Here is a 23,907-nt window from a genome sequence, read left to right as displayed (position 1 = left end):
AAAGCTAAGGCAGATTCTCTTCCTCCCCATCGTCCATATGACTGTCCCATTGATCTGCAACCTGGAGCTCCTATACCGTTCGGGAGAACGTATCCTCTGTCTGAACCGGAGACTTTAATCCTGAAAGAGTACATTGAGGAAAATCTCCATAAGGGGTTCATTCGCCCGTCTACGTCTCCTGCTGGGGCTGGCATATTTTTTGTTGAAAAGAAAGACGGTTCCCTACGTCCCTGCATAGATTATCGGGAGTTGAACAAGATCACGGTCAAGAACCGCTATCCACTCCCTCTAATGCCTGATCTCTTCCTACGTCTTGGTTCCGCCTGCATCTTTTCTAAACTGGACTTACGAGGAGCCTACAATTTAGTTAGAATCCGAGAAGGAGACGAATGGAAGACGGCGTTTCGCTCTCGCTTTGGGCACTTTGAGTATCTTGTAATGCCCTTCGGCCTGTGCAACGCTCCCGCCACCTTCCAGCACTTTGTCAACGACATCTTTAGAGACTACATTGATCACTTTATGGTTGTATACTTGGATGACATCCTTATCTTCTCCTCTTCCCAAGAGGAACACCGGACGCATGTAAAAAGGGTACTGGCCCGCCTTCGTGTCCACGGACTATACGCCAAACCTGAGAAATGTGAATTCGACAAAGTACACATACAATTCTTGGGTCTGAAGATTTCTCCAGGAGGAGTGGAGATGGATCCTCAAAAGGTGTCGGCTATTCTGGAATGGCCAGTCCCAGTGGACCGTAGATCTGTACAACGCTTCATTGGCTTCGCCAACTTCTACAGAAAATTCATTAAAAATTTTTCACAGATTGTGGCGCCTATTACCCTCCTTACTAGTACTAGCAAGGCTTTCCACTGGACACCCGAGGCTCAGCGTGCTTTTGAAACTCTTAAGTCTTGCTTCACCTCAGCACCCATATTGAAACATCCGGATCCCGCAAGAGCTTTTGTCCTGGAGGTGGATGCCTCTGAAGTTGCCATCGGGGCTATCCTTTCCCAGAGGTTCGGGCCAAAAGCCATTCTTCACCCAGTGGCCTTCTTTTCCAGGAAACTTAGTAATGCGGAAAGGAATTATGATGTGGCTGACCGCGAACTGTTGGCGATCAAAGCCGCTCTTGAGGAGTGGCGCTATCTTCTGGAAGGCGCAGAACAACCGATTTTAATTCTTACAGACCATAAGAACTTGGAGTACCTCCGAACTGCCAAGAGATTGAGACCACGTCAGGCTCGGTGGTCGCTCTTCTTCTCGAGATTCAACTTCCATCTCACCTATCGGTCTGGATCCAAGAATACTAAACCCGATGCCCTGTCCCGCATGTATCATCCTGAATCGTCTCCAGACCCTGTTCCTGAGAACATCCTGTCTCCGCAGCACTTCTTGCTCATGCAAACTAGTCTATTGGATGCCATTAAACAAACTTCCTCCAACAGTAGACCTCCTGAACTTCCCATGAGAGAGGGTCTATACTACTTTAAGGACAAGGTCTTTGTTCCTTCTGAGGTACGTTTACAAGTACTCCAAACTTGTCATGACGGCAAACTGGCAGGTCACTTCGGGGTCACCCGCACACAAGAGCTTATCCGAAGAAGGTTCTGGTGGCCTGAGTTAGCCAAAGACTGTCACTCCTATGTTTCTTCCTGTGAAGTCTGTGCACGGTCCAAGACCCCTCGTTCTAAACCGTGGGGACTGTTAAATCCTCTACCTGTGCCAACCCAACCTTGGAGCCATATTGCAATGGACTTTGTGGTCGAGTTACCTCCCTCTGAAGGGTTTACCACCGTCCTGGTTGTGGTAGACAGGTTCTCCAAGATGGCCCACTTCTTACCTTTCAAACAAGTCCCATCTGCTGCGGGGACCGCCCAAGTGTTTATCCAGGAGATTGTCCGGCTCCATGGGTTACCATCCGACATAGTCTCAGATCGTGGGACACAGTTTACTTCTCGGTTTTGGCAGGAACTCTGTAAGAAGTTGGGAATCCAACTTTCTCTCTCCTCTGCCTATCACCCACAGTCCAACGGCCAAACCGAAAGGACTAACCAGACCCTGGAGCAGTACATCAGATGCTTCACCGCCGCTTCCCAAGACGACTGGTACTCTCTGTTGGCCACAGCGGAATTTGCCTTCAATAACTCTGTTCACTCATCGACCCATCAATCTCCCTTCTTTATTAACTATGGCCTTCACCCCGCATTCTTACCCGACGTTGATGCTTCCTCAGCATGTCCTGGGGTGCAGGAGAGGATCTCGACCATTCAGGAGAACTTCAAGACTGTGCACCGGATTCTGGAACAGACACAGGAAAGAGGGAAGAAGTCTGCTGATAGACTCAGGAGAGTGGCTCCATTATTATCCCCTGGAGACCTTGTCTGGTTGTCCACAACCAATCTCAGACTCCACTGCCCTTCAAGGAAGCTTGCACCCAAGTTTGTGGGACCCTTCCCTGTGTTACATCAAATCAACCCAGTGACATACAAACTGTCTCTCCCTTCCTCTCTCCGGGTGCATCCTGTTTTTCATGTTTCTTGTCTCAAGAAGGTGGTGAAGAATGTATTCCCAGGCCGCACACCTGACCTCCCTCAACCGGTCATTATTGAAGGATCTGAAGAATTTGAGGTGGAAAAAATTCTTGACAGTAGAAGATTACGGAACTCCCTTCAATATCTGATCAAGTGGAAGGGTTTCGGGGTTGAAGAGAATTCCTGGGAGCCTGCTGGTCATGTCCATGCGCCCTTATTGATTAGACGCTTTCATCAAAGGTACCCTGAAAAACCAGGACCTAGGGGCACCCAGAGGTTGCCCATAGGGAGGGGGCAATGTTACACTCACCATAGACGTTCCTCCGGGCATCCCCGTGCGCGTCCTGCTGTGCGCACGCGCGGGGGTTCACTGGGCCTCTTGTGCTCACTTCCTGCTCGTCGGTGTGTGTGGTGGAATGCGTACGCGCGCAGAACGCTGCGCGCGCAGCACCTAGGGCACCGCGCATGCGCGCACCCGCGTGCGCGCGCACCCGCGTGCGCGCGCACGCAGAGAAGTGCGCGCGCATGCGCAGAAGGGTTGCGCACGTCCTGCGCATGCGCAGGGCGTTAATTTCGGCGCCAATTGTCCCTATATAAGCAGCACTGCCCTTGACTGCAGTGCTGCTCTTTCTGATCAGCTAGTGTGCCGTTCCGGTTACCTGTGGTTCCTGTTTATGCCTATTGATTGATCTCCTGCCTCGACCCTTGGATTGTGACCCCGACTTCTGCCTGATTGCCGCCTGCCTCGACCCTTGGATTGTGACCCCGACTTCTGCCTGATTGCCGCCTGCCTCGACCCTTGGATTGTGACCCCGACTTCGGCTTGATTGCTACCCGCCTCCGGACCTTTAACTTACCTTGGACTCCGCCTACTCCATTAAGAGTGTCTCCTGTTCTCCTGACCACTCGCTGAGACTATCCCAGTAGTGACCTGGTAGGGCACTAGGCAGCTAAGCTCCACATCCCCCTCCTGGGGGTGTGGTCCTGCACCCCCCTCAAGGGAGTGTGGGTGAAGACCCGTGGTCACCTAGACTCCACTACTGGGGAACGTCTCTTCCTTCGTGGGAGGGTCAACAGGGACTGAAGAGAAGTCCTAACAGATATACTGTAAGTGGAGTCTGACTGCCTCCATTTGTACACAATGCCACTGACAATGCAGAGGTAGCCTTTGTGGGGGGGGGGGGGGGGGGTCAAGTGGGGCGATCGCCCCAGGCCCCACACCTGAGGGGGGCTCCGCGGTCACACTGAGAGCCCCGCTCTTCCTGGTCGGCTCACACTCAGGTGCTGACCTGGCAACGTGTCTTTGATTGCGCACATGCAGTCATGGTCATTTCCTGCACAAAATACCAGACCCAGCGCCACCAACCACTGTGACTATACACCTCTCACAGGTCTCTCAGTCAGGAACATCGTATTTGGGTATCTGGTAAACAGGGAAAGACTCTACAGTACCACCAGCACAATATATTGGCTCTAGGCCCCGCATATGACACTCGCCCGAGGCCCCGTGTACTCTAAGGCCGCCTCTGGACAATGGAGTGGTGGAGTCCTAACTACATAAAGGTAGTTTTGTAACATTAAAACCTGAGGAACATCATTATTTGTTTGTTGGAGTTGGAGTTTCCAGTGTTACAGATTATTGTCCATAATAGCGTGTTACAGATTGTTGTCCATATAGGTACCAGTCAATGATCATCTTGAGAATTAACATGTCCAGTGCTAAGATCATGTGATGTAAATATACAATTTTACACGTGTATTATGCAGCATATTTGTCACATGTTCTATATTTAATTCAAATATAAAGACCTTAGTATACAGTACAAAAATGCAAATGCTTTTAATCCCCCTTCTGTTATTGTGTTATTGTGATCCACTCAGCGGATCGTTCAGAAACAGCCTTATCAGTCTGTTGACAGCGTGTACACATGCACTACTGTCGTCTGAACGTCCGCCCAGCGGGAGGGTCTGACGGATGTAGTGCATGTGTACACACCTTTACAGCGTCTAACAGGCCACTTATCATTTTACCTATTAGGTGAATGAGTCAGACTTTTTAAAGGACAGAAACACATGCCTGCTTGCATCCATGGATTCATTATTTCTGCTCACAGAGAAATATTAACCACTGTAGGACTGATCATCATATTAAAACAGAGCCTGGTAGCAACTGTTAGATGTAGCATCCTTTTAAAATGACGGCCTTATATGGGCACTATACGCCAGAATGACTATCCACAGTCCATTTATTTCAGTAATTCAGCTTAAAAGGTGATACTAATATAGGAAATAGGAACCATTTGCAGGTGTTTTGGATTCATTAGCTGATTAGAGCCTGACAGTTTGAGCCTAGAATATTGAACCTTTTCACAATATTCTAATGGTCTGAGATTTTGATTTTGCGGTTTTCATAAGCTGTGAGCCATAATCATCAACATTATGGCCTTGATTCACTAAGGGTGCTAAGTGTTAGCACGCCAGCGAAAAGGGCACTTAGGCTGCGAAAATGGCCGCTTGCGCAAAGTTTAAGCAATGCGCGTGAAACGTTGCACCGGTGCAACGTTTCGTGCGCCCGCGGTGCAACGTTTCGCACACATCGCACAGCACTAAACTTTGCGCGCGATCTGTTACAGCTTTAGACGTGCAAACTACTTAGCACCCTAATTTGCACTCCAAGGCTGTTAGGCGTGCTAACTGTGTTAGCACGGCTTTGTGAATCGAGCCCTATAACAAATAGAGGCTTGAAATATCTTGCTTTGCATGTAATGAGTCTATTTCATATATTAGTTTCACCTATTAAAGAGGACCTAAACTTATCCACAGGAATGAAGTAAAACACGGAAAAACCCACCCTGTTTGTATTTTGAGATAAAGGGCTGTCCAATTCTCCCTTATCTATTAGTAATAAATCACTATAATTTGAGCTGACACCTCTCTCTGATCTGTGCTGCCCTGTGCCCACAGCAAACACAGGAGGTTTCACCCAGGAAGAAGTAACTGTACCTGCTTACATTTCTCCACAGAGATGCTGCTGATTAAAGATTTTTTTTTTGTAAAGGATATTATGAAGTTACTTATCTTTTAGAGCAAAGGGGAAATCCTGAGTTTAGGTCCACTTAAAGTTGAATTAGTGAAATAAATGAACTTTTGCACAATACTCTATTTTTTTGAGTTACAACTGTTTGTTACTATGGTGTATCTTTAACCGCTTGCTGACCACTCCACACCAATTGGTGTGGAGCGGGGTTTTGCAGGAGATCGCGCTCACCGATGCAGGCACATCTCCGATTGAATGATTGGGCTCTGCTCTGTCATCAGTCACCCAGCGGCGAAAGCCACTAGGACACTGTTAGATGGCGAAACCGCTGTCTATTTACAATGTACAGCGCTGTACTGGGGACAGCCGTGTCACTCTGCTGTCCCCTACAGAGCATCAGAAGCAATCGGCTGTCATAGGCTAATGCCTGTGACAGCCGATTGCAGTGATTGGCTGGCGGGGGGAGGGAGGGTTGGGAATAAAAAAAAATTAAATACGTAATTTATTTTAAAAAATCCAAACATATAAATACAAATAAAATTAAACAAACATCCCTGCAGCGATCAGAGCCCAACAACAGAAATCTGTGTCGGTGGGCAGAAAAAGGGGGTGTGGAAATCACTTGTGTGCTGAGTTGTACAGACCTGCAGCGAGCCCTTAAAGCTGCAGTGCCTAAATTGTAAAAAATAGCCTGGTCACTAGGGGGGTGTAAACCTAGGGTCCTCAAGTGGTTAACTCATAATTAGATGAAATTAAAGCACTTATAAACAAGTGGCAGATTGTTGAATTTTGAACAGATCTGACCATACACATAACTTCAGAACTTTTAAGGCTCATTTTTCACAGATTTCCGCAACCTAACATTTTATTTACAGACCCGTTTCTTAACATAGTAAATATCACTTGGTGTAATGGCGTTTTTGGCACGGTATTTTTGCTTGTCGTTTCAGATACTTGAAGAGTCAGTCATTGCTTTTTGAAACCAGAGCTCTAGGACTTTCTTTCACAGTAGTAGACAAATGATTATAACTATGATAATACGCTCTGGGAAATAGGATTATCGTAAGTATAACTGGACAAAAGAGGCTAGGGAAGCTCAGTAGGCCAAAGTGCATACTATATTTCCACTGATGGATGCATGTAGGTAGTTAGGGCTCAGGGACATTACATAGCCCTATTAGATAAAATAGTACATTAGAGGTCTGCCATTTAAATAGGCGTTTACATAAAGTATTACGATTGGCTTAAATAATATATTTAAAGCTCATAATCCAGATATCACACAAAGATACAGTATGTGACCACATCGTTTTCTCCAGTTTTTATTTATTTAATTAAGTATTTATAGAGCGCCGACATATTACGCAGCGCTGTACAGTGTATATATATCTTGTCACTAACTGTCCCTCAGAGGGGCTCACAATCTAATCCCTGCCATAGTCATATGTCTATGTTGTGTAGAACATGTATTGTAGTCTAGGGCCAATTTTAGGGGGAAGCCAATTAACTTATCTGTATGTTTTTGGGATGTGGGAGGAAACCGGAGTGCCCGGAGGAAACCTACACAGACACGGGGAGAACATACAAACTCCTTGCAGCGGTTGACCTGGCTGGGATTTGAACCGGGGACCAAGTGCTGCAAGGCAAAAGTGCTAACCACTAGGCCACCGTGCTTGTCCAGCTTTGGAATATAAGTGGTCCCTTACTTACAAACAGGTTCCGCCAGAGCAGGATCATCTACAAGGAAACCTAGGCAGGTGCCTGAGGAATAGTGGGTGTCAAAGGGCCCAGCTGCCACCTTTTTTGACCCCTCTCCTGCCTCAGCTTACCAGGAAGACTATAATGGGGAGCCAAAGCTTTTACTTTGTTTGTATGTTGTATCCTTTGTTAAACATGGCGAAGCACAGGTACATTTTTTACTTTCGGACTAATCTGGATTTGGACGAATAGTATAAACTATGTTTTTTGGGTTTTTTTCTAATGCGTTTTAAACTACTTATAACAGTTTGTACAATACTGTAACATTTAACAGCAAAAATATGTCATTAAAAAACAGTATTGTATATTTTGTACATGATGACAACTTTGTTTGTATCTCTGAAACATTGTAGCTCTAATGGTTTGTGGGTAGGGGACTGTCTGTATTGCATATGTTTGTACTTAAAAAAAATATCTATGATCAATAATTAAATCAGTAATTTGAAATAATCAAATAAATATAGACTATTTCACATTCAGAACTTACATAATTTACTTTAGCTGATCTATAAGGGCTGGTTCACATTGAGGCGATTCTGCAGTGCTTTGCTGATCACCAGCGATCAGCAAAGCGCTGCTACAATGTATCTCTATGGATTCACACTGAAGCGGTTGCGATTTGGATCAGTCACAAACACGCTGCATGCAGCGTTTTGGGGGTGATTGCTCTGCGATTCCTGTTCTATTGAACGGGAATCAGAAGCAGAAAATTGCGCTGAATCGCAAGATTTTGCCCGCAAATCGCAAAGCCAAATGTGATCGCGGGCAAAGCACCAAGTGTGAACCAGTTCTTAGACATTCCACTCTGGAAAATATCATGACGTATTTGATTGCAGGGTAAAGAATGTCACATTGTCAGTTATATTAATGAGGCATCATACAATGGGCCTGATTCACAAAGCGGTGCTAACAGTTAGCACGCTGGTGAAAAGCCCTTTATCACGCCTAAACTCAGTTTAGGCATGATAAGTTTAGGTGTGATAAGTTTAGGTGTGATAAGTTTAGGCATGATAAGTTTAGGTGTGATAAGTTTAGGCATGATAAGTTTAGGTGTGATAAGTTTAGGCGTGATAAGTTTAAGCACCAACTGGGTTAGCACCGCAGTGCACAGCTGATCAAAGGTTTTGCGCTAGCAAAGTCTGGTGCACGTCGCATAGAGTTTAATGGCGCTGCTTTGCGTGCAGGACTTTGCGCGCGATCTAAACTTATCTAAACTTAGCATGCCTAAACTTATCACGCCTAAACTTATCATGCCTAAACTTATCACGCCTAAACTTATCATGCCTAAACTGGCTTTTCACCAGCGTGGTGCAATGGTTATCACGCCTAAAGTCTCTAACTGGGTTAGCACCGCTTTGTGAATCGAGCCCAATGTGTATGCTCATAACATGGATCATAACCTCTAACTATCTTTGGGTTAAAGGGGGGTACAGATATGTCACAAGTTATGGTATTGATTTAACCACTTAAAGGACCTCTGTCGCGAAAATCTTAAAATTTAAAATATATGTTTACATATATAATTAAGAAGTATGTTTCTTCCACAGTAAAATGAGCCATAAATTAATTTTCTCCTATGTTGTTGTCACTTACAGTAGGTAGTAGAAATCTGACAGAACCAACAGGTTTTGGACTAGCCCATCTCCTCATGGGGGTTCACAGGGCTTTCTTTATTTTCAAAATGCACTTAGTGAATGGCAGTTGCTTCGTCCAATTGCCAATAAAGTGTACGGTGAGCAGGGAGGCTGGCCAGCATCTTTACATAAATCTTTTTCAGGGAGTGTCTTTATAAAGAATAAATGTCATGCTTGTCACGGAAGAACCGTGAGAAAAGAAAACGCCATTGCAATCGGTTTGCTGCACTGATTGCTGTTGACGTGCCAGATCAGAATCTGACGTTTAGGGATAGCAGGCTGCCGAGCCTTGGGGGGTTCTCTCTTAGGAATCAGCTCTTTCATAGAGTTTCTTTTCATGGGGATTACTTTGTTCTCCAGAGAAGCCAGTGTTTACATTCAATTGCCTGGTTCAAAGGAACTTCTCTCTCAGCTGAGTGTGTTTCAGTACCATTTTGCCTAACCTACTTTAGAATGCAGGGAGCCCAGAAGACAGTTTAGCACGTACCTATGACAACTCAGACCAGGTAATTAACCTCGTCACAGTTACCTGTGAACGACAGCATACACAGGAATAGTCAGGAAACACACAGCAGGTGGCCTATTCAGAACCTACCTTCCCCCAGACAGCCTGGCAGCAGCTCAGCATGGTTCCTACTATGGATAGCATAAAGTGGAAAATATACCCAGTATTTTTTTGGTAAGATTGTAGCAGAATGCCACTGACTATCTCTATGATAATAACACATTTAAGCGCAGATGAAATGGCGCTTATTTTAAGATATCATGGAAGTTCCTAGCTCTTTCCTAAGCTGAGATATTAATTTTGGTGCAACCACTTGGGCTAGACCCTTTTTTATTTTTATACTGTGCTACTAGTTGAACGCTATGTCAGGCGGGGTCAGAAATGGGAGGCAGACTTTTATGCTGGCATCAGCCAATGGATGCAAGCATGCAAATTTCCACACAGCTGAATGGTAATCACTCAATCCTGAGCTGGCTTGATTACCATTTGCTAACTGGCTGTGAATGCAAAGGACTCCCATAAGAAATACGTGCAGTATTATGTAACAACATGCATGCAGGATATCCAGGGCTATCTGGCCGCAGCTCAGCTGCAACAAACAATTGGTGGAATGATGACAGCATCCTGAGCTGCCCAGAACTGCAGAGATTGCAAATGACAATGAGACTTATTGCAAATGCACAACCGAATGCAAGCAGATAAGACAGAACTGTCCGTTTGCAGCTCCACTGCAACAGACAGAATACGCTACAGGAGGGATCCTTACAAGGGACATAGATAATCGTATATTGCGGAGAATGGCCGCCGCTCACTCCTGCGTGCATTCTCACCGTCACCTCTTCCTCCCATATATATAAAAATACAAAAATAGTTACCTTAGGGACTGAACTTTTTCTTAAATATATATGTCATGAGGGTATATAACTGTTATTTTTGAAATTATGGACTTGTAATTAGTGATAGATGCAAAACTGAAAGAATCCACCTTTATTTCCAAATAAAATATGGGTGCTATACATTGTACTAGGGAAATATTTTAAACGTTTTAGTAACCGGGACAAATGGGCAAATAAAATGTGTGGTTTCTAATTACAGTAGCATGTATTATTTTTTTAAACATGGCCGAACACTGAGAAATCATGATTTTTTTTTCAATTTTTTTCTTATTTTTTTTTCTTAGCAAAATGTACCAAAGAAAGCCTAATTGGTGGTGAAAAGACAAGATATAGATTGTTTTGTTGTGATACGTAGTGATAAAATTATAGGGGAATGAATGGAAGGTGTGCTGAAAGGAGAAAGTTGCTCTGGTACAGAAGAGGAAAAACCTCTCAGTAGTGAAGTGGTTAATGTGTATATTCTTGGCAATGAAAGTGAAATCTGGTCACTACTTTCTCTGGTTACTCTAATAAACTAGAGTGAATTCCCGAGAAGCTGATACTCGTAATGCAATGACTTGTTTCCTTTCAGGCCATTCATGCAGAGCTTTCCAAGCTGGTAAGAAGACAAAAAGGACAGCCTGAAACTCCTAAATCCCTGGTGAGACTTAAACCCAAAGCTCCTCTCAAGCTTAGAGATGACTTAAATCCGCTTAAACGTCACAGCTCACAGCATACAGTAAGTTGTGTCTTCCCTGCAGCCAGCCTGCATTAGGTCATTTTTTTTCTTTGCTATTGTACAGTAATAACACTGCACAAAATGCTAAAAAATAATTGGCAGTTTCCTTATGAATCATTTTATAATCACCAGTTACACTTATCATACATATTAAAGTTGATCTCGCAGCTTAGCTTCTTTTAGGTAAAAGTACTCCTTTACCCCGCCTTCTGATTCCAATTTTGGGTTAAAGTTATGGAGCCCAATCCAATTCACTTTTTCTTCTACGTTTTCTCTTAGGAGATAATTTTTCATCTTCTGTTTAAAACAGGGATCCCCAAACGTTTTCAACCTTTTCAATGGCCGGGTCAACATACTTCAGACTGCTAGGGGGCCGGAACATACATAAAATGATGTTGAAAAACATTACATTGAATCTAGGTATGGATTTCCCCAATCATGTCCGTAGAAGAACTCCCAGCAGCAGCCATTCGGTCATGCAGCACCCGAAGATAGTCTTCAGACAGTGAAGTGAAGTCTCCAGACAGCAAAGTGAACCCAGGTGACATTGGACAGCAGTGTCACCTGATGCAGAATGGGATTGGAAGCCAGCGAATGGCTGCTCCCTGGCTTCTACAACACTATTATTCTATATGCAGGGCGCCAACATTTAAAGGTGCCGTGGGCCACATCTATGTTACACATTTTGTGTTTGAGGGGCCAGCCAGTGAAAAAACCTTGGCGGGCCGCATTCAGCCCACGGGCCGTAGTGTGAGGACGACTGGTTTAAAATAACTTTTCAGCACCCTGCAATTGAAAAAGTACTAAAAGGTAGGTGAAATAGTACTGCCAAACTTATCTGAGTATTTTCTTGCTTGCTGGTGACTTAACCACTTGAGGACCACAGTCTTTCTACCCCTTAAGGACCAGGCACTTTTTCCCCATTCAGACCACTGCAGCTTTCACGGTTTATTGCTCGCTCATACAACCTACCACCTAAATGAATTTTGGCTCCTTCTCTTGTCACTAATAAAGCTTTCTTTTGGTGCTATTTGATTGCTCCTGCGATTTTTACTTTTTATTATATTCATCAAAAAAGACATGAATTTTGGCAAAAAAATGATTTTTTTAACTTTCTGTGCTGACATTTTTCAAATAAAGTAAAATTTCTGTATACATGCAGCGCGAAAAATGTGGACAAACATGTTTTTGATTAAAAAAAACCCATTCAGTGTATATTTATTGGTTTGGGTAAAAGTTATAGCGTTTACAAACTATGGTGCAAAAAGTGAATTTTCCCATTTTCAAGCATCTATGACTTTTCTGACCCCCTGTCATGTTTCATGAGGGGCTAGAATTCCAGGATAGTATAAATACCCCCCAAATGACCCCATTTTGGAAAGAAGACATCCCAAAGTATTCACTGAGAGGCATAGTGAGTTCATAGAAGATTTTATGTTTTGTCACAAGTAAGCGGAAAATGACACTTAATGACAAAAAAAAAAAAGTTTCCATTTCTGCTAAAAAAAAAATGAAATCTGCCACGGACTCACCATGCCCCTCTCTGAATACCTTGAAGTGTCTACTTTCCAAAATGGGGTCATTTGTGGGGTGTGTTTACTGTCCTGACATTTTGGGGGATGCTAAATTGTAAGCACCCCTGTAAAGCCTAAAGGTGCTCATTGGACTTTGGACCCCTTAGCTCAGTTAGGCTGCAAAAAAGTGCCACACATGTGGTATTGCCATACTCAGTAGAAGTACTATAATGTGTTTTGGGGTTTATTTTTACACATACCCATGCTGGGTGGGAGAAATATCTCTGTAAATGACAATGTTTTCATTTTTTTTACACACAATTGTCTATTTACAGAGTTATTTCTCCCACCCAGCATGGGTATGTGTAAAAATACACCACAAAACACATTATACTACTTTTTGTCACAAGTTAGCGGAACATGACACTTTGTGAAAAAAAAACAATTAAAATCAATTTCCGCTAACTTGTGACAAAAAAATAAAAACTTCTATGAACTCACCATACTCCTAACGGAATACCTTTGGGTGTCTTCTTTCTAAAATGGGGTCATTTGTGGGGTTCCTATACTGCCCTGGCATTTTAGGGGTCCTAAACCATGAGGAGTAGTCTGGAAATCAAATTCCGCAAAATGACCTGTGAAATCCTAAAGGTACTCATTGGACTTTGGGCCCTTTAGCGCAGTTAGGGTGCAAAAAAGTGCCACACATGTGGTATCGCCGTACTCGGGAGAAGTAGTACAATGTGTTTTGGGGTGTATTTTTACACATACCCATGCTGGGTGGGAGAAATAACTCTGTAAATGGACAATTGTGTGTAAAAAAATCAAAAGATTGTCATTTACAGAGGTATTTCTCCCACCCAGCATGGGTATGTGTAAAAATACACCCCAAAACACATTATACTACTTCTCCTGAGTACGGCAATACCACATGTGTGGCACTTTTTTGTACCCTAACTGCGCTAAAGGGCCCAAAGTCCAATGAGTACCTTTAGGATTTCACAGGTCATTTTTGTTTCAAGACTACTCCTCACGGTTTAGGGCCCCTAAAATGCCAGGGCAGTATAGGAACCCCACAAATGACCCCATTTTACAAAGAAGACACCCCAAGGTATTCCGTTAGGAGTATGGTGAGTTCATAGAAGATTTTATTTTTTGCCACAAGTTAGCGGAAATTGATTTGAATTGTTTTTCTTCACAAAGTGTCATATTCCGCTAACTTGTGACAAAAAATAAAATCTTCTATGAACTCACCATACTCCTAACGGAATACCTTTGGGTGTCTCCTTTCTAGAATGGGGTCATTTGTGGGGTTCCTATACTGCCCTGGCATTTTAGGGGCCCTAAACCGTGAGGAGTAGTCTTGAAACCAAATGTCGCAAAATGACCTGTGAAATCCTAAAGGTACTCATTGGACTTTGGGCCCCTTAGCGCACTTAGGGTGTAAAAAAGTGCCACACATGTGGTACCGCCGTACTCAGGAGAAGTAGTATAATGTGTTTTGTGGTGTATTTTTACACATACCCATGCTGGGTGGTAGAAATATCTCTGTACATGACAATTGTTTGATTATTTTTACACACAATTGTCCATTTACAGAGAGATTTCTCCCACCCAGCATGGGTATGTGTAAAAATACACCCCAAAACACATTATACTACTTCTCCTGAGTACGGCGATACCACATGTGTGACACTTTTTTTGCAGCCTAGGTGCGCTAAGGGGCCCAACGTCCTATTCACAGGTCATTTTGAGGCATTTGTTTTCTAGACTACTCCTCACGGTTTAGGGCCCCTAAAATGCCAGGGCAGTATAGGAACCCCACAAGTGACCCCATTTTAGAAAGAAGACACCTCAAGGTATTCCATTAGGTGTATGGCGAGGTCATCGAAGATTTTATTTTTAGTCACAAGTTAGTGAAAAATGACACTTTGTGAAAAAAAACCAATAAAAATCAATTTCCGCTAACTTTTGACAAAAAATAAAATCTTCTATGAACTCGTCATACACCTAACAGAATACCTTGGGGTGTCTTTTTTCTAAAATGGGGTCACTTGTGGGGTTCCTATACCGCCCTGGCATTTTACGGGCCCAAAACCGTGAGTAGTCTGGAAACCAAATGTCTCAAAATGACTGTTCAGGGGTATAAGCATCTGCAAATTTTGATGACAGGTGGTCTATGAGGGGCCGAATTTTGTGGAACCGGTCATAAGCAGGGTGGCCTTTTAGATAACAGGTTGTATTGGGCCTGATCTGATGGATAGGAGTGCTAGGGGGGTGACAGGAGGTGATTGATGGGTGTCTCAGGGGGTGATTAGAGGGGAAAATAGATGCACTCAATGCACTGGGGAGGTGATTGGAAGGGGGTCTGAGGGGGATCTGAGGGTTTGGCCGAGTGATCAGGAGCCCACACGGGGCAAATTAGGGCCTGATCTGATGGGTAGGTGTGCTAGGGGGTGACAGGTAGTGACAGGAGGTGATTGATGGGTGTCTCAAGGTGTGATTAGTGGGGGGAATAGATGCAAGTAATGCAATGGCGAGGTGATCAGGGCTGGGGTTTGAGGGTGTGGGCGGGTGATTGGGTGCCCTAGGGGCAGATGGGGGTCTAATCTGATGGGTAGCAGTGACAGGGGGTGATTGATGGGTAATTAGTGGGTGTTTAGAGGAGAGAACAGATGCAATGCACTTGGGAGGTGATCTGACTGCGGGTCTGCAGGCGATCGGATGGTGTGGGTGGGTGATCAGATTGCCCGCAAGGGGCAGGTTAGGGGCTGATTGATGGGTGGCAGTGACAGGGGGTGATTGATGGGTGATAGGTGATTGGCAGGTGATTGACAGGTGATCAGTGGGTTATTACAGGGAAGAACAGATGTAATTAATGCACGGGCGAATTGCTAAGGGGGGGTCAGAGGGCAATCTGAGCGTGTTGGCGGGTGATTGGGTGCCCGCAAGGGGCAGATTAGGGTCTGATCTGATAGGTAAAAGTGACAGGTGGTGATAGGGGGTGATTGATGGGTAATTAGTGGGTGTTTAGAGGAGAGAATAGATGTAAACAATGGATTTGGGAGGTGATCTGATGTCGGATCTGCGGGCGATCTATTGGTGTGGGTGGGTGATCAAATTGCCTGCAAGAGGCAGGTTAGGGGCTGATTGATGGGTGGCAGTGACAGGGGGTGATTGATGGGTGATAGGTGATTGGCAGGTGATTGACAGGTGATCAGTGGGTTATTACAGGGAAGAACAGATGTAATTAATGCACTGGCGAATTGATAAGGGGGGGTCAGAGGGCAATCTGAGCGTGTTGGCGGGTGATTGGGTGCCCGCAAGGGGCAGATTAGGGTCTGATCTGATAGGTAAAAGTGACAGGTGGTGATAGGGGGTGATTGATGGGTGATTGATGGGTAATTAGTGGGTGTTTAGAGGAGAGAATAGATGTAAACAATGGATTTGGGAGGTGATCTGATGTCGGATCTGCGGGTGATCTATTGGTGTGGGTGGGTGATCAGATTGCCCGCAAGGGGCAGGTTAGGGGCTGATTGTTGGGTGGCAGTGACAGGGGGGTGATTGATGGGTGATTGACAGGTGATTGACAGGTTATCAGGGGGGATAGATGCATACAGTACACAGGGGGGGGAAGTCTGGGGGGGGTCCTGGGGAAAATCTGAGGGGTGGGGGGGTGATCAGGAGGGGGCAGGGGGCAGGGGGGGGAGATAAAAAAAATAGCGTTGACAGATAGTGACAGGGAGTGATTGATGGGTTATTAGGGGGGGGATTGGGTGCAAATAGGGGTCTGGTGGGTGGGCAGGGGGGGTCTGAGGGGTGCTGTGGGCGATCAATGGGCGGGGGGGGCAGATCAGTGTGTTTGGGTGCAGACTAGGGTGGCTACAGCCTGCCCTGGTGGTCCCTCCGACACTGGGACCACCAGGGCAGGAGGCAGCCTGTATAATACACTTTGTATACATTACAAAGTGTATTATACACTTTGTAGCGGCGATCGCGGGGTTAACATCCCGCCGGCGCTTCCGTATGGCCGGCGGGATGTTACGGCGGGTGGGCGGAGCCAGTTGCCGGGGGAAGCGTGCGTCATCAATGACGCGATCGCTCCCCCGGCTAAGGAAAAGGACGCACCGCCTTAAGGCGTATTGCGGTCCTTAGGGGATCCACTTTGCCGCCGCCCATGGGCTGTGGGCGGTCGGCAAGTGGTTAAAGAGACTCTGAAGTCTCTAAAAAAAGTCTATCTGTTTAATATCTTAGCCCTAACTAAACCGCCGCATTCCCGCCGCTGTAAACTATCTAAATCCCCCCAAACTCCCCGGGTTGTAATCCGGGCAGCGCTTCTGGGAGAGGCAGAGTCATGAGCTGCAGCTCTGCCTCTCAGCGCATCTGCAACACACACAATTGCTCACTACCAGTTCAGGCATTTTCCTACCTCTATCTGGCCAGCAGGCGCTAGTCAGCCAATCAGGTGCACGGTCGTACACCCGTGTCTGTGAGCCCGGATCACCGCCTCTCTCCCGCCCCTCTCAGTCTTCCTTCACTGAGAGGGGCGGGGAGAGGCGGAAATCTGCCGCTGATAGATGCATGTGAGGCAGGGCTGCAGCTCATAGCTCTGCCTCACACGGAAGCGCTTAGGGCAGCAAAATCCACGACCAAGAAAGTCGTGGATTTTGAAGGGGAGAGGGAGGGCAAGTTAGGGGGGATTTAAATAGTTTACAGCGCCGGGAATGCGGTGGTATAGTTAGGGCTAAGATATTAAACATATTTGTGAAATAAAAAGACTTTTTTTTAGAGACTTCAGAGTCTCTTTAAAGGCATTTTATTGATAAGGTATAAAAATATCACCTAGGAGATAACTTAAGAGAAAAAGTGACTTGGATTGGGCCCATGGTATCTTGATCTGTTTCCTGATCTATGTCCATTGTAGTCAGTCAAATCCTCACCAGCTCTGCTTGCAGTTAGTATAGCCCCATTCCCCTGACTCGGCAGCAGTTAATGGAGCACACTCAAGGCCGGAATTATACTTTATGTACTTCTAGGTATGTTGTGGCTCCCTTTCTTGTGCAACAGTGCCCCTCTTATTCCATGTGCAGCCTCCTCTTCCATGTGTATCATCCATGTACTGTAGCCCCTCCCATTCCATGTGCAACCCCCTCTTCCATGTGTAACATCCATGTACTGCAGCCCTTCTCATTCCATGTGCAGCCTCCTCTTCCATGTGTATCATCCATGTACTGTAGCCCTTCCCATTCCATGTGCAACCCCCTCTTCCATGTGTATCATCCATATACTGTAGCCCCTCCCATTCCATGTGCAACCCCCTCTTCCATGTGTATCATCCATGTACTGTAGCCCCTCCCATTCCATGTGCAGCCCCCACTTCCATGTGTATCATCCATGTACTGTAGCCCCTCCCATTCCGTGTGCAGCCCCCTCTTCCATGTGTATCATCCATGTACTGTAGCCCTCTTTAATAAAGAGTTCTCTTGGGCATCATTTTCACTTTTTTTATGTGTTGATCCCATTTTCAGTCTCCTCTTTCATATGTAGCAACCTCTATTTCATGTTCAGGTGCCCCATTGGTCTGCAGCCACCCAAGGCCCTGGCCTTTGTGGCCTTCCCAGAAATTCTGGCCCTGAGCACAGTACAAATCAGTGGAAACCTAGCCTTGCATTAGACCCACTCGGGGCTTAGCAGTTGCTACAGCAGCCATAGCAGTTGGCACACTTGCACTATCCGGACCTTGTGATGTGTGCTCTCTTCGCGTATCTTAGTAGGAATACTATCCCGCGTTTTGCCTCTCAGTTGATCATTTACTTTTCTTAATATTTTGTTTTATCTGTATGTTTCTGATACATATCTGCAATCGATCTCATCTGATTATACTTTTCAAAACTTGTAAACATTTGGCCATTCATGTTACTGTCCTCAACTCCTGTCTTTCCAGGTAACCTACAGGATGCTATTCTTAGGAGCTGTGATTGCTGCATTAGTAAGCCTACTGGCAGCTTTCTTCCTCACATATAACACCTGAATATCAACATACAAAGGACTATTTGTTTTATTTTTTTGCGTGAAGTCATACTTGGCTTATACTGAAAACTGCACAGTAGAAGACTGTACACCTAAGCAACTCCAGTTTGATGGATCCTGATCTTCTGCACATAACCGATACTATAGATGATGTGGGACACAGACGTAGGCTTCAAATATATGCCTTTTTTATTCATCCAACTGGAACATTGTTTTGTTTTATAAGGAATTCATGCACTCAATACATTAATATAGCAGTAGTCTTATGACAGACCATACTAGTGTTTGTTGGTTTGCAATAAGCACTTTCAGAGGAGACCAGAAGCTCTCTAACATAATTTCAGCAGCTCCTACTAGGTAATCCATAAAGCCAAGAAACACAATACTAGCTGAAATCATTTATCTAAAATGTGGGTGAATCTAGTGGATGAAATTCAAGAGATGAACTCCAAGAAACGGAAAGGAAAAAACAAGAAGACATCAGGAGCGCCAATATAGTGTAGTATTTCAATGTGGAAATTGTCAAAGAAATGCTACTTACAAAACGGGGTTGCTTAAAGTAATACTTGTGTGAGAATAGAGATTAATAATTGTTTCTATCTGCCTACTTCTAAAAATGACTTTTAGATATTCCACAGTTTTATGTTATGTTTAAAAACTTAAAAAAGATTTATTTTTTGTCTTAGCTCAATGAAACAGTCTGCCCCTTATCTCTGAGTGCTAAAATATATGAACTATTGACCCTTTTGTATATCCCCACTCAGTTCTCTGCCAGGAAAGCTATTATTCCTTATCAGTGAAGGAGGCTATAGGCTGACTGGGTGCCGACTGGAAAAAAAATTGTCAGCTCCAAAGCTGAATATTACCTCTTTCAGGCAGAGAAAAAAGAAAAGCAACACCGCATATTTGTGTGCTTGGCACTGTAGATACAAATGTCTATCTCGCCATGTCACATGTCACTTAAAGGGGCACTATGGCGAAAAATTGTAAAATTTAAAATATGTGCAAACCTATACAAATAAGAAGTACATTTTTTTCCAGAGTAAAATGAGCCATAAATTACCTTTCTCCTATGTTGCTGTCACTTACAGTACGTAGTAGAAATCTGACAGAAGCTACAAGTTTTGGACTAGTACATCTCTTCATAGGGGATTCCCAGGGATTTATTTATATTCAAAAGAACTTAGTGAATGGGATGCTGGCCAGCATCATTGTATAAATCCTTTTTAGGGAATATCTTTATAAAGAATAAAAGCCTTGCTGAGAATCACCTATGAAGAGATGGACTAGTCCAAAACCTGTCACTTCTGTCAGATTTCTACTCCCTGCTGTAGGTGACAGCAACATAGGAGAAAAGTAATTTATGGCTCATTTTACTCTGGAAAAAACATACTTCTTATTTGCATAAGTTTGCACATATTTTAAATTTTAACTTTTTTTTTTTGCCATAGTGCCCCTTTAAGCTTCCCTTAAAGAGAATCTGTACTCTAATATTCTTACACTAAAAAGCATACCATTCTATTCCTTATTTTCTCCTGTGCCCCTCTGTGCTGTTTCTGCCACTCTCTGCTGCAATCCTGGCTTGTAATTAACAGTTTTAGGCAGTGTTTACAAACAAACTAACCAGCTTGTAATAGGTTCACATATACAGAGTGTGTGAGTCATTCAGAGTGTGCAGGGGGCCTCCAGAGGGTGTGTATCGCTTCTATCCAATGACAAGCAGCCCTGCACATTCCACACATCCAAAGCCTTAGCCCGACAGACACGACAGAGGAAAGATACATTGATTTATTACAGAGACAGTGTAATTAGGAAAGGCTACAGTAAGCCCCAGCACATTAGAACAGGCATAGTAACGTATAGGATAGAAGAACTAAGGCTGAAAAATTTGTTACAGAGTCTCTTTAAAGGACTTACGAGCCCAAATAGCGAAAAAAAGATAAGTACCTTAATCAGTTTTAAATGCACGGAGGACGCCGTCAGCGCCCTCCGTGCAGTTCCGCCGGGTCCCCGCAGTCTGATCGCCCCCCCGTGCCGCTCCCGACCCCACGGACGGGGTCGGGCTCCCCTTCCTCTCCTAAGATGGCCGCCGGAGGCGGCCGCGGCCGCGCAGTCCGCATACGCATTAGTGCGGCTGCGCAGCTCTAGGGCCCTCCCCCCCGATCCACGCACAGTAGCGTGGATCGAGGGGAGAGGCCCTAGAGCTGCGCAGCCGCACTAACGCGTATGCGGACTGCGCAGCCGCGGCCAGCTCTGGCGGCCATCTTGGGAGAGGAAGGGGAGCCCGACCCCGTCCGTGGGGTCGGGAGCGGCACGGGGGGCGATCAGACTGCGGGGACACGGCGGAACTGCACGGAGGGCGCGGACGGCGTCCTCCGTGCATTTAAAACTGATTAAGGTACTTATCTTTTTTCGCTATTTGGGCTTGTAAGTCCTTTAAGGCTACTTGCACACCAAGACGTTGCGTTAGGTGCTACGTTAAGGTCGCATAACGTGCACCTAGCACAACGTATGGTGCTGCAAGAGAGGACAGTAGAGTGAGCCGCGTTAGGCGGCTCTATCCCTATAAGGTCTCCCAGAGTGGCGCTGATTGCCCGGCGGGACCACGTGATGCGGAGCGAGACACTCCGCATCACGTGGTCCCGCCGGCCAATCAGTGGCCGCCAGTGCAGTGAATATTAAGTAGCCATGTGCGCGGCTACTGTAGCAGCATCTCCCCGCCTCCTCTCACCCCCCACTGAGCATGTGCAAACAGTCTAATGCGGCTATAGCCGCTCTAACGGCGTAGCATGCTGCACTTTACGGACAACGTGCAGCGTTACATGTAATGCAACGTGGGCTGTGTGAACAGCCCACTTGTGTTACATTGCTGTGCATTGGGGGAGCGTTACAGGCGCACTAACGTGCGCCTGTAACGTCCCTGTGTGTAAGCAGCCTTAACCTTCTTGGCGGTAACCCCGAACGTAGTTCGGGGTAAGCCGCCGGAGGGTGCCACTCAGGCCCTTCTGGGACGATTTGTTTAATTTTTTTTTTGCTGGACGCAGCTAGCACTTTGCTAGCTGCGCCAGCACCCCGATCGCCGCCGCCGCGCGCCCGATCGCCGCTATACGGTGCGGCGCGCGGCCCCCCCCCCAGACCCCGTGCGCTGCCTGGCCAATCAGTGCCAGGCAGCGCCGAGGGGTGGCCCGGGACTCCCAATGACGACCCGACGTCAGTGACGTCGGTGACGTCATCCCGCCCGTCGCCATGGCGACGGGGGAAGCCCTCCAGGAAATCCCGTTCTTTGAACGGGATTTCCTGATCGGAGATCGCCGAAGGCGATCGAAGAGGGCGGGGGGATGCTGCTGAGCAGCGGCTATCATGTAGCGAGCCCTGGGCTCGCTACATGATATAGAAAATTTTTTTTAAAAAAAAAACTGCCGCGCTGCCTCCTGGCGTATTTTTTTATACCGCCAGGAGGGTTAAAGGCAACCGCACAAGCATGTGGAGAACTCCGTTTACTGATAAATGGGAATCTTCTTTAAAATGTGTCTGTTGCACAATGGAGAAAATCCCCCAAAAATGTGATTTTGTACCACAGGGGAGGCCTTAAAACTATAAAAATCTTGTAGGTCTAGTTCTCAGTGCTCTCAGCTGCATTGAAGAATAATTATTCACATCAACTCAGTTCCCATACAATTCTATGGACCTGTTCACAGTACTGCGTAACAGAGTACATTAACGAGTATTTTAACTCACTGCATGTAGGCTTAGCATTAGTCTATGTTCCATCTCTATTGCAGTTCACACTCATAACGCATGCGGAACACTGTAAATCCAGCCTTGGTTTCTAATAAATATTAAATTGTTTCATTTTAATGTTTTATATTTTTAATCTAAACATGTTCAATACACTTGCACATGGACGTAAAAGGATTTCAGAGCAAGCAAGAGAAACTATTAGCATTTTTTAACTTTGTTATAATTCTTTGCAGTGAGCAATAAACAAAATAAGGAAAATTCTATGACAAAGGCAGCCTGTACAGATGGGTTTTGTTAAAGGACAACTGAAGAGAGAGGTATATGGAGGCTGCCATGTTTATTTCCTTTTAAGCTATACCAGTTGCCTGGCAGCCCTGCTGATCCTCTGCCTCTAATACTATTAGCCATAGCCCCTGAACAAGCATGTAGTAGATCAGGTGTTTCAGACTTTGATGTCAGATCTGACAAGACTAGCTGCATGCTTGTTTCTGGTGTTATTCAGATACTAACGCAGAGAAATAGACCAGCAGGGCTGCCAGGCAACTGGTATTGATTAAAAGGAAATAAATATGGCAGCCTCCGTATACCTCTTACTTCAGTTCCCCTTTAAATAAGAATCAGTATAACTTACAATTCAGACAGCTTATATCGCAAGGGGACTCCCCCGGTGAGTTGATTGTTATCACCGTGCTTGGATTTTACCCAGCTGGATGCATGCTTTGAGGTCTGTCCTGTCAAAATTGTTCAGTAGAAGAGCAAATTTTCATATAGGGACTTCATTTACTTTATAAGATGCAGGACCCTACATGTCAGTCTGCCAACATACACTTCCAATAGAAATACCTTTTCCTCTGGCTATACTAAACACACATTTTCAACTGTTACAGCTCAAGCTATTATACTTTGCCCTTAAAACCACTTGATGACCCACCCTTTACCCCCCCTTAAGGACCAGCGCTGGTTTGATTGATCTGTGCTGGGTGGGCTCTGCAGCCCCCAGCACAGATCAGGGTGCAGGCAGGGAGATCAGATTGCCCCCCTTTTTCCCCCCCTATGGGGATGATGTGCTGGGGGGGTCTGATCTCTCCTGCCTGCTGTGGGTGGCGGGGGGGGCACCTCAAAGCCCCCCTCCGCGGCGAAATTCCCCCTCCCTCTCCTACCTGCTGCCTCCCCCTGGTGTTCCGGGCTGCACAGGACGCTATCCGTCCTGTGCAGCCAGTGACAGGATGTGGTCTGTCACATGGCGGCGATCCCCGGCCGCTGATTGGCCGGGGATCGCCGATCTGCCTTACGGCGCTGCTGCGCAGCAGCGCCGTACAAATGTAAACAAAGCAGATTATTTCCGCTTGTGTTTACATCTAGCCTGCGAGCCGCCATCGGCGGCCCGCAGGCTATTCACGGAGCCCCCCGCCGTGATTTGACAGGAAGCAGCCGCTCGTACGAGCGGCTGCTTCCTGATTAATTAGGCTGCAGCTGGCGACGCAGTACTGCGTCGCTGGTCCTGCAGCTGCCACTTTGCCGACGCACGTTATGAGTGTGCGGT

The 23,907-nt window shown here is 45.7% G+C and overlaps 1 protein-coding gene across 1 annotated transcript in view; it reads left to right on the top strand.

Moving 5' to 3' along the window:
• The window catches only part of LOC137563177 (peptidyl-prolyl cis-trans isomerase FKBP8-like), a 60,817-nt gene extending 41,174 nt beyond the window's left edge, over window positions 1-19,643 (top strand). Inside the window, exons 7-8 of the mRNA XM_068275316.1 lie at window positions 10,933-11,079; window positions 18,538-19,643. Coding sequence (XP_068131417.1) covers window positions 10,933-11,079; window positions 18,538-18,624 — 234 coding nt within the window. The 3' untranslated portion in view covers window positions 18,625-19,643. The remainder of the gene's footprint in view (window positions 1-10,932; window positions 11,080-18,537) is intronic.
• The last annotated feature ends 4,264 nt before the right edge of the window (window positions 19,644-23,907 follow it).

Source organism: Hyperolius riggenbachi, chromosome 3 (assembly GCF_040937935.1).
Source record: "Hyperolius riggenbachi isolate aHypRig1 chromosome 3, aHypRig1.pri, whole genome shotgun sequence".
NCBI lineage: Eukaryota > Metazoa > Chordata > Amphibia > Anura > Hyperoliidae > Hyperolius > Hyperolius riggenbachi.
This window is presented reverse-complemented; position numbering and strand designations above follow the sequence as displayed.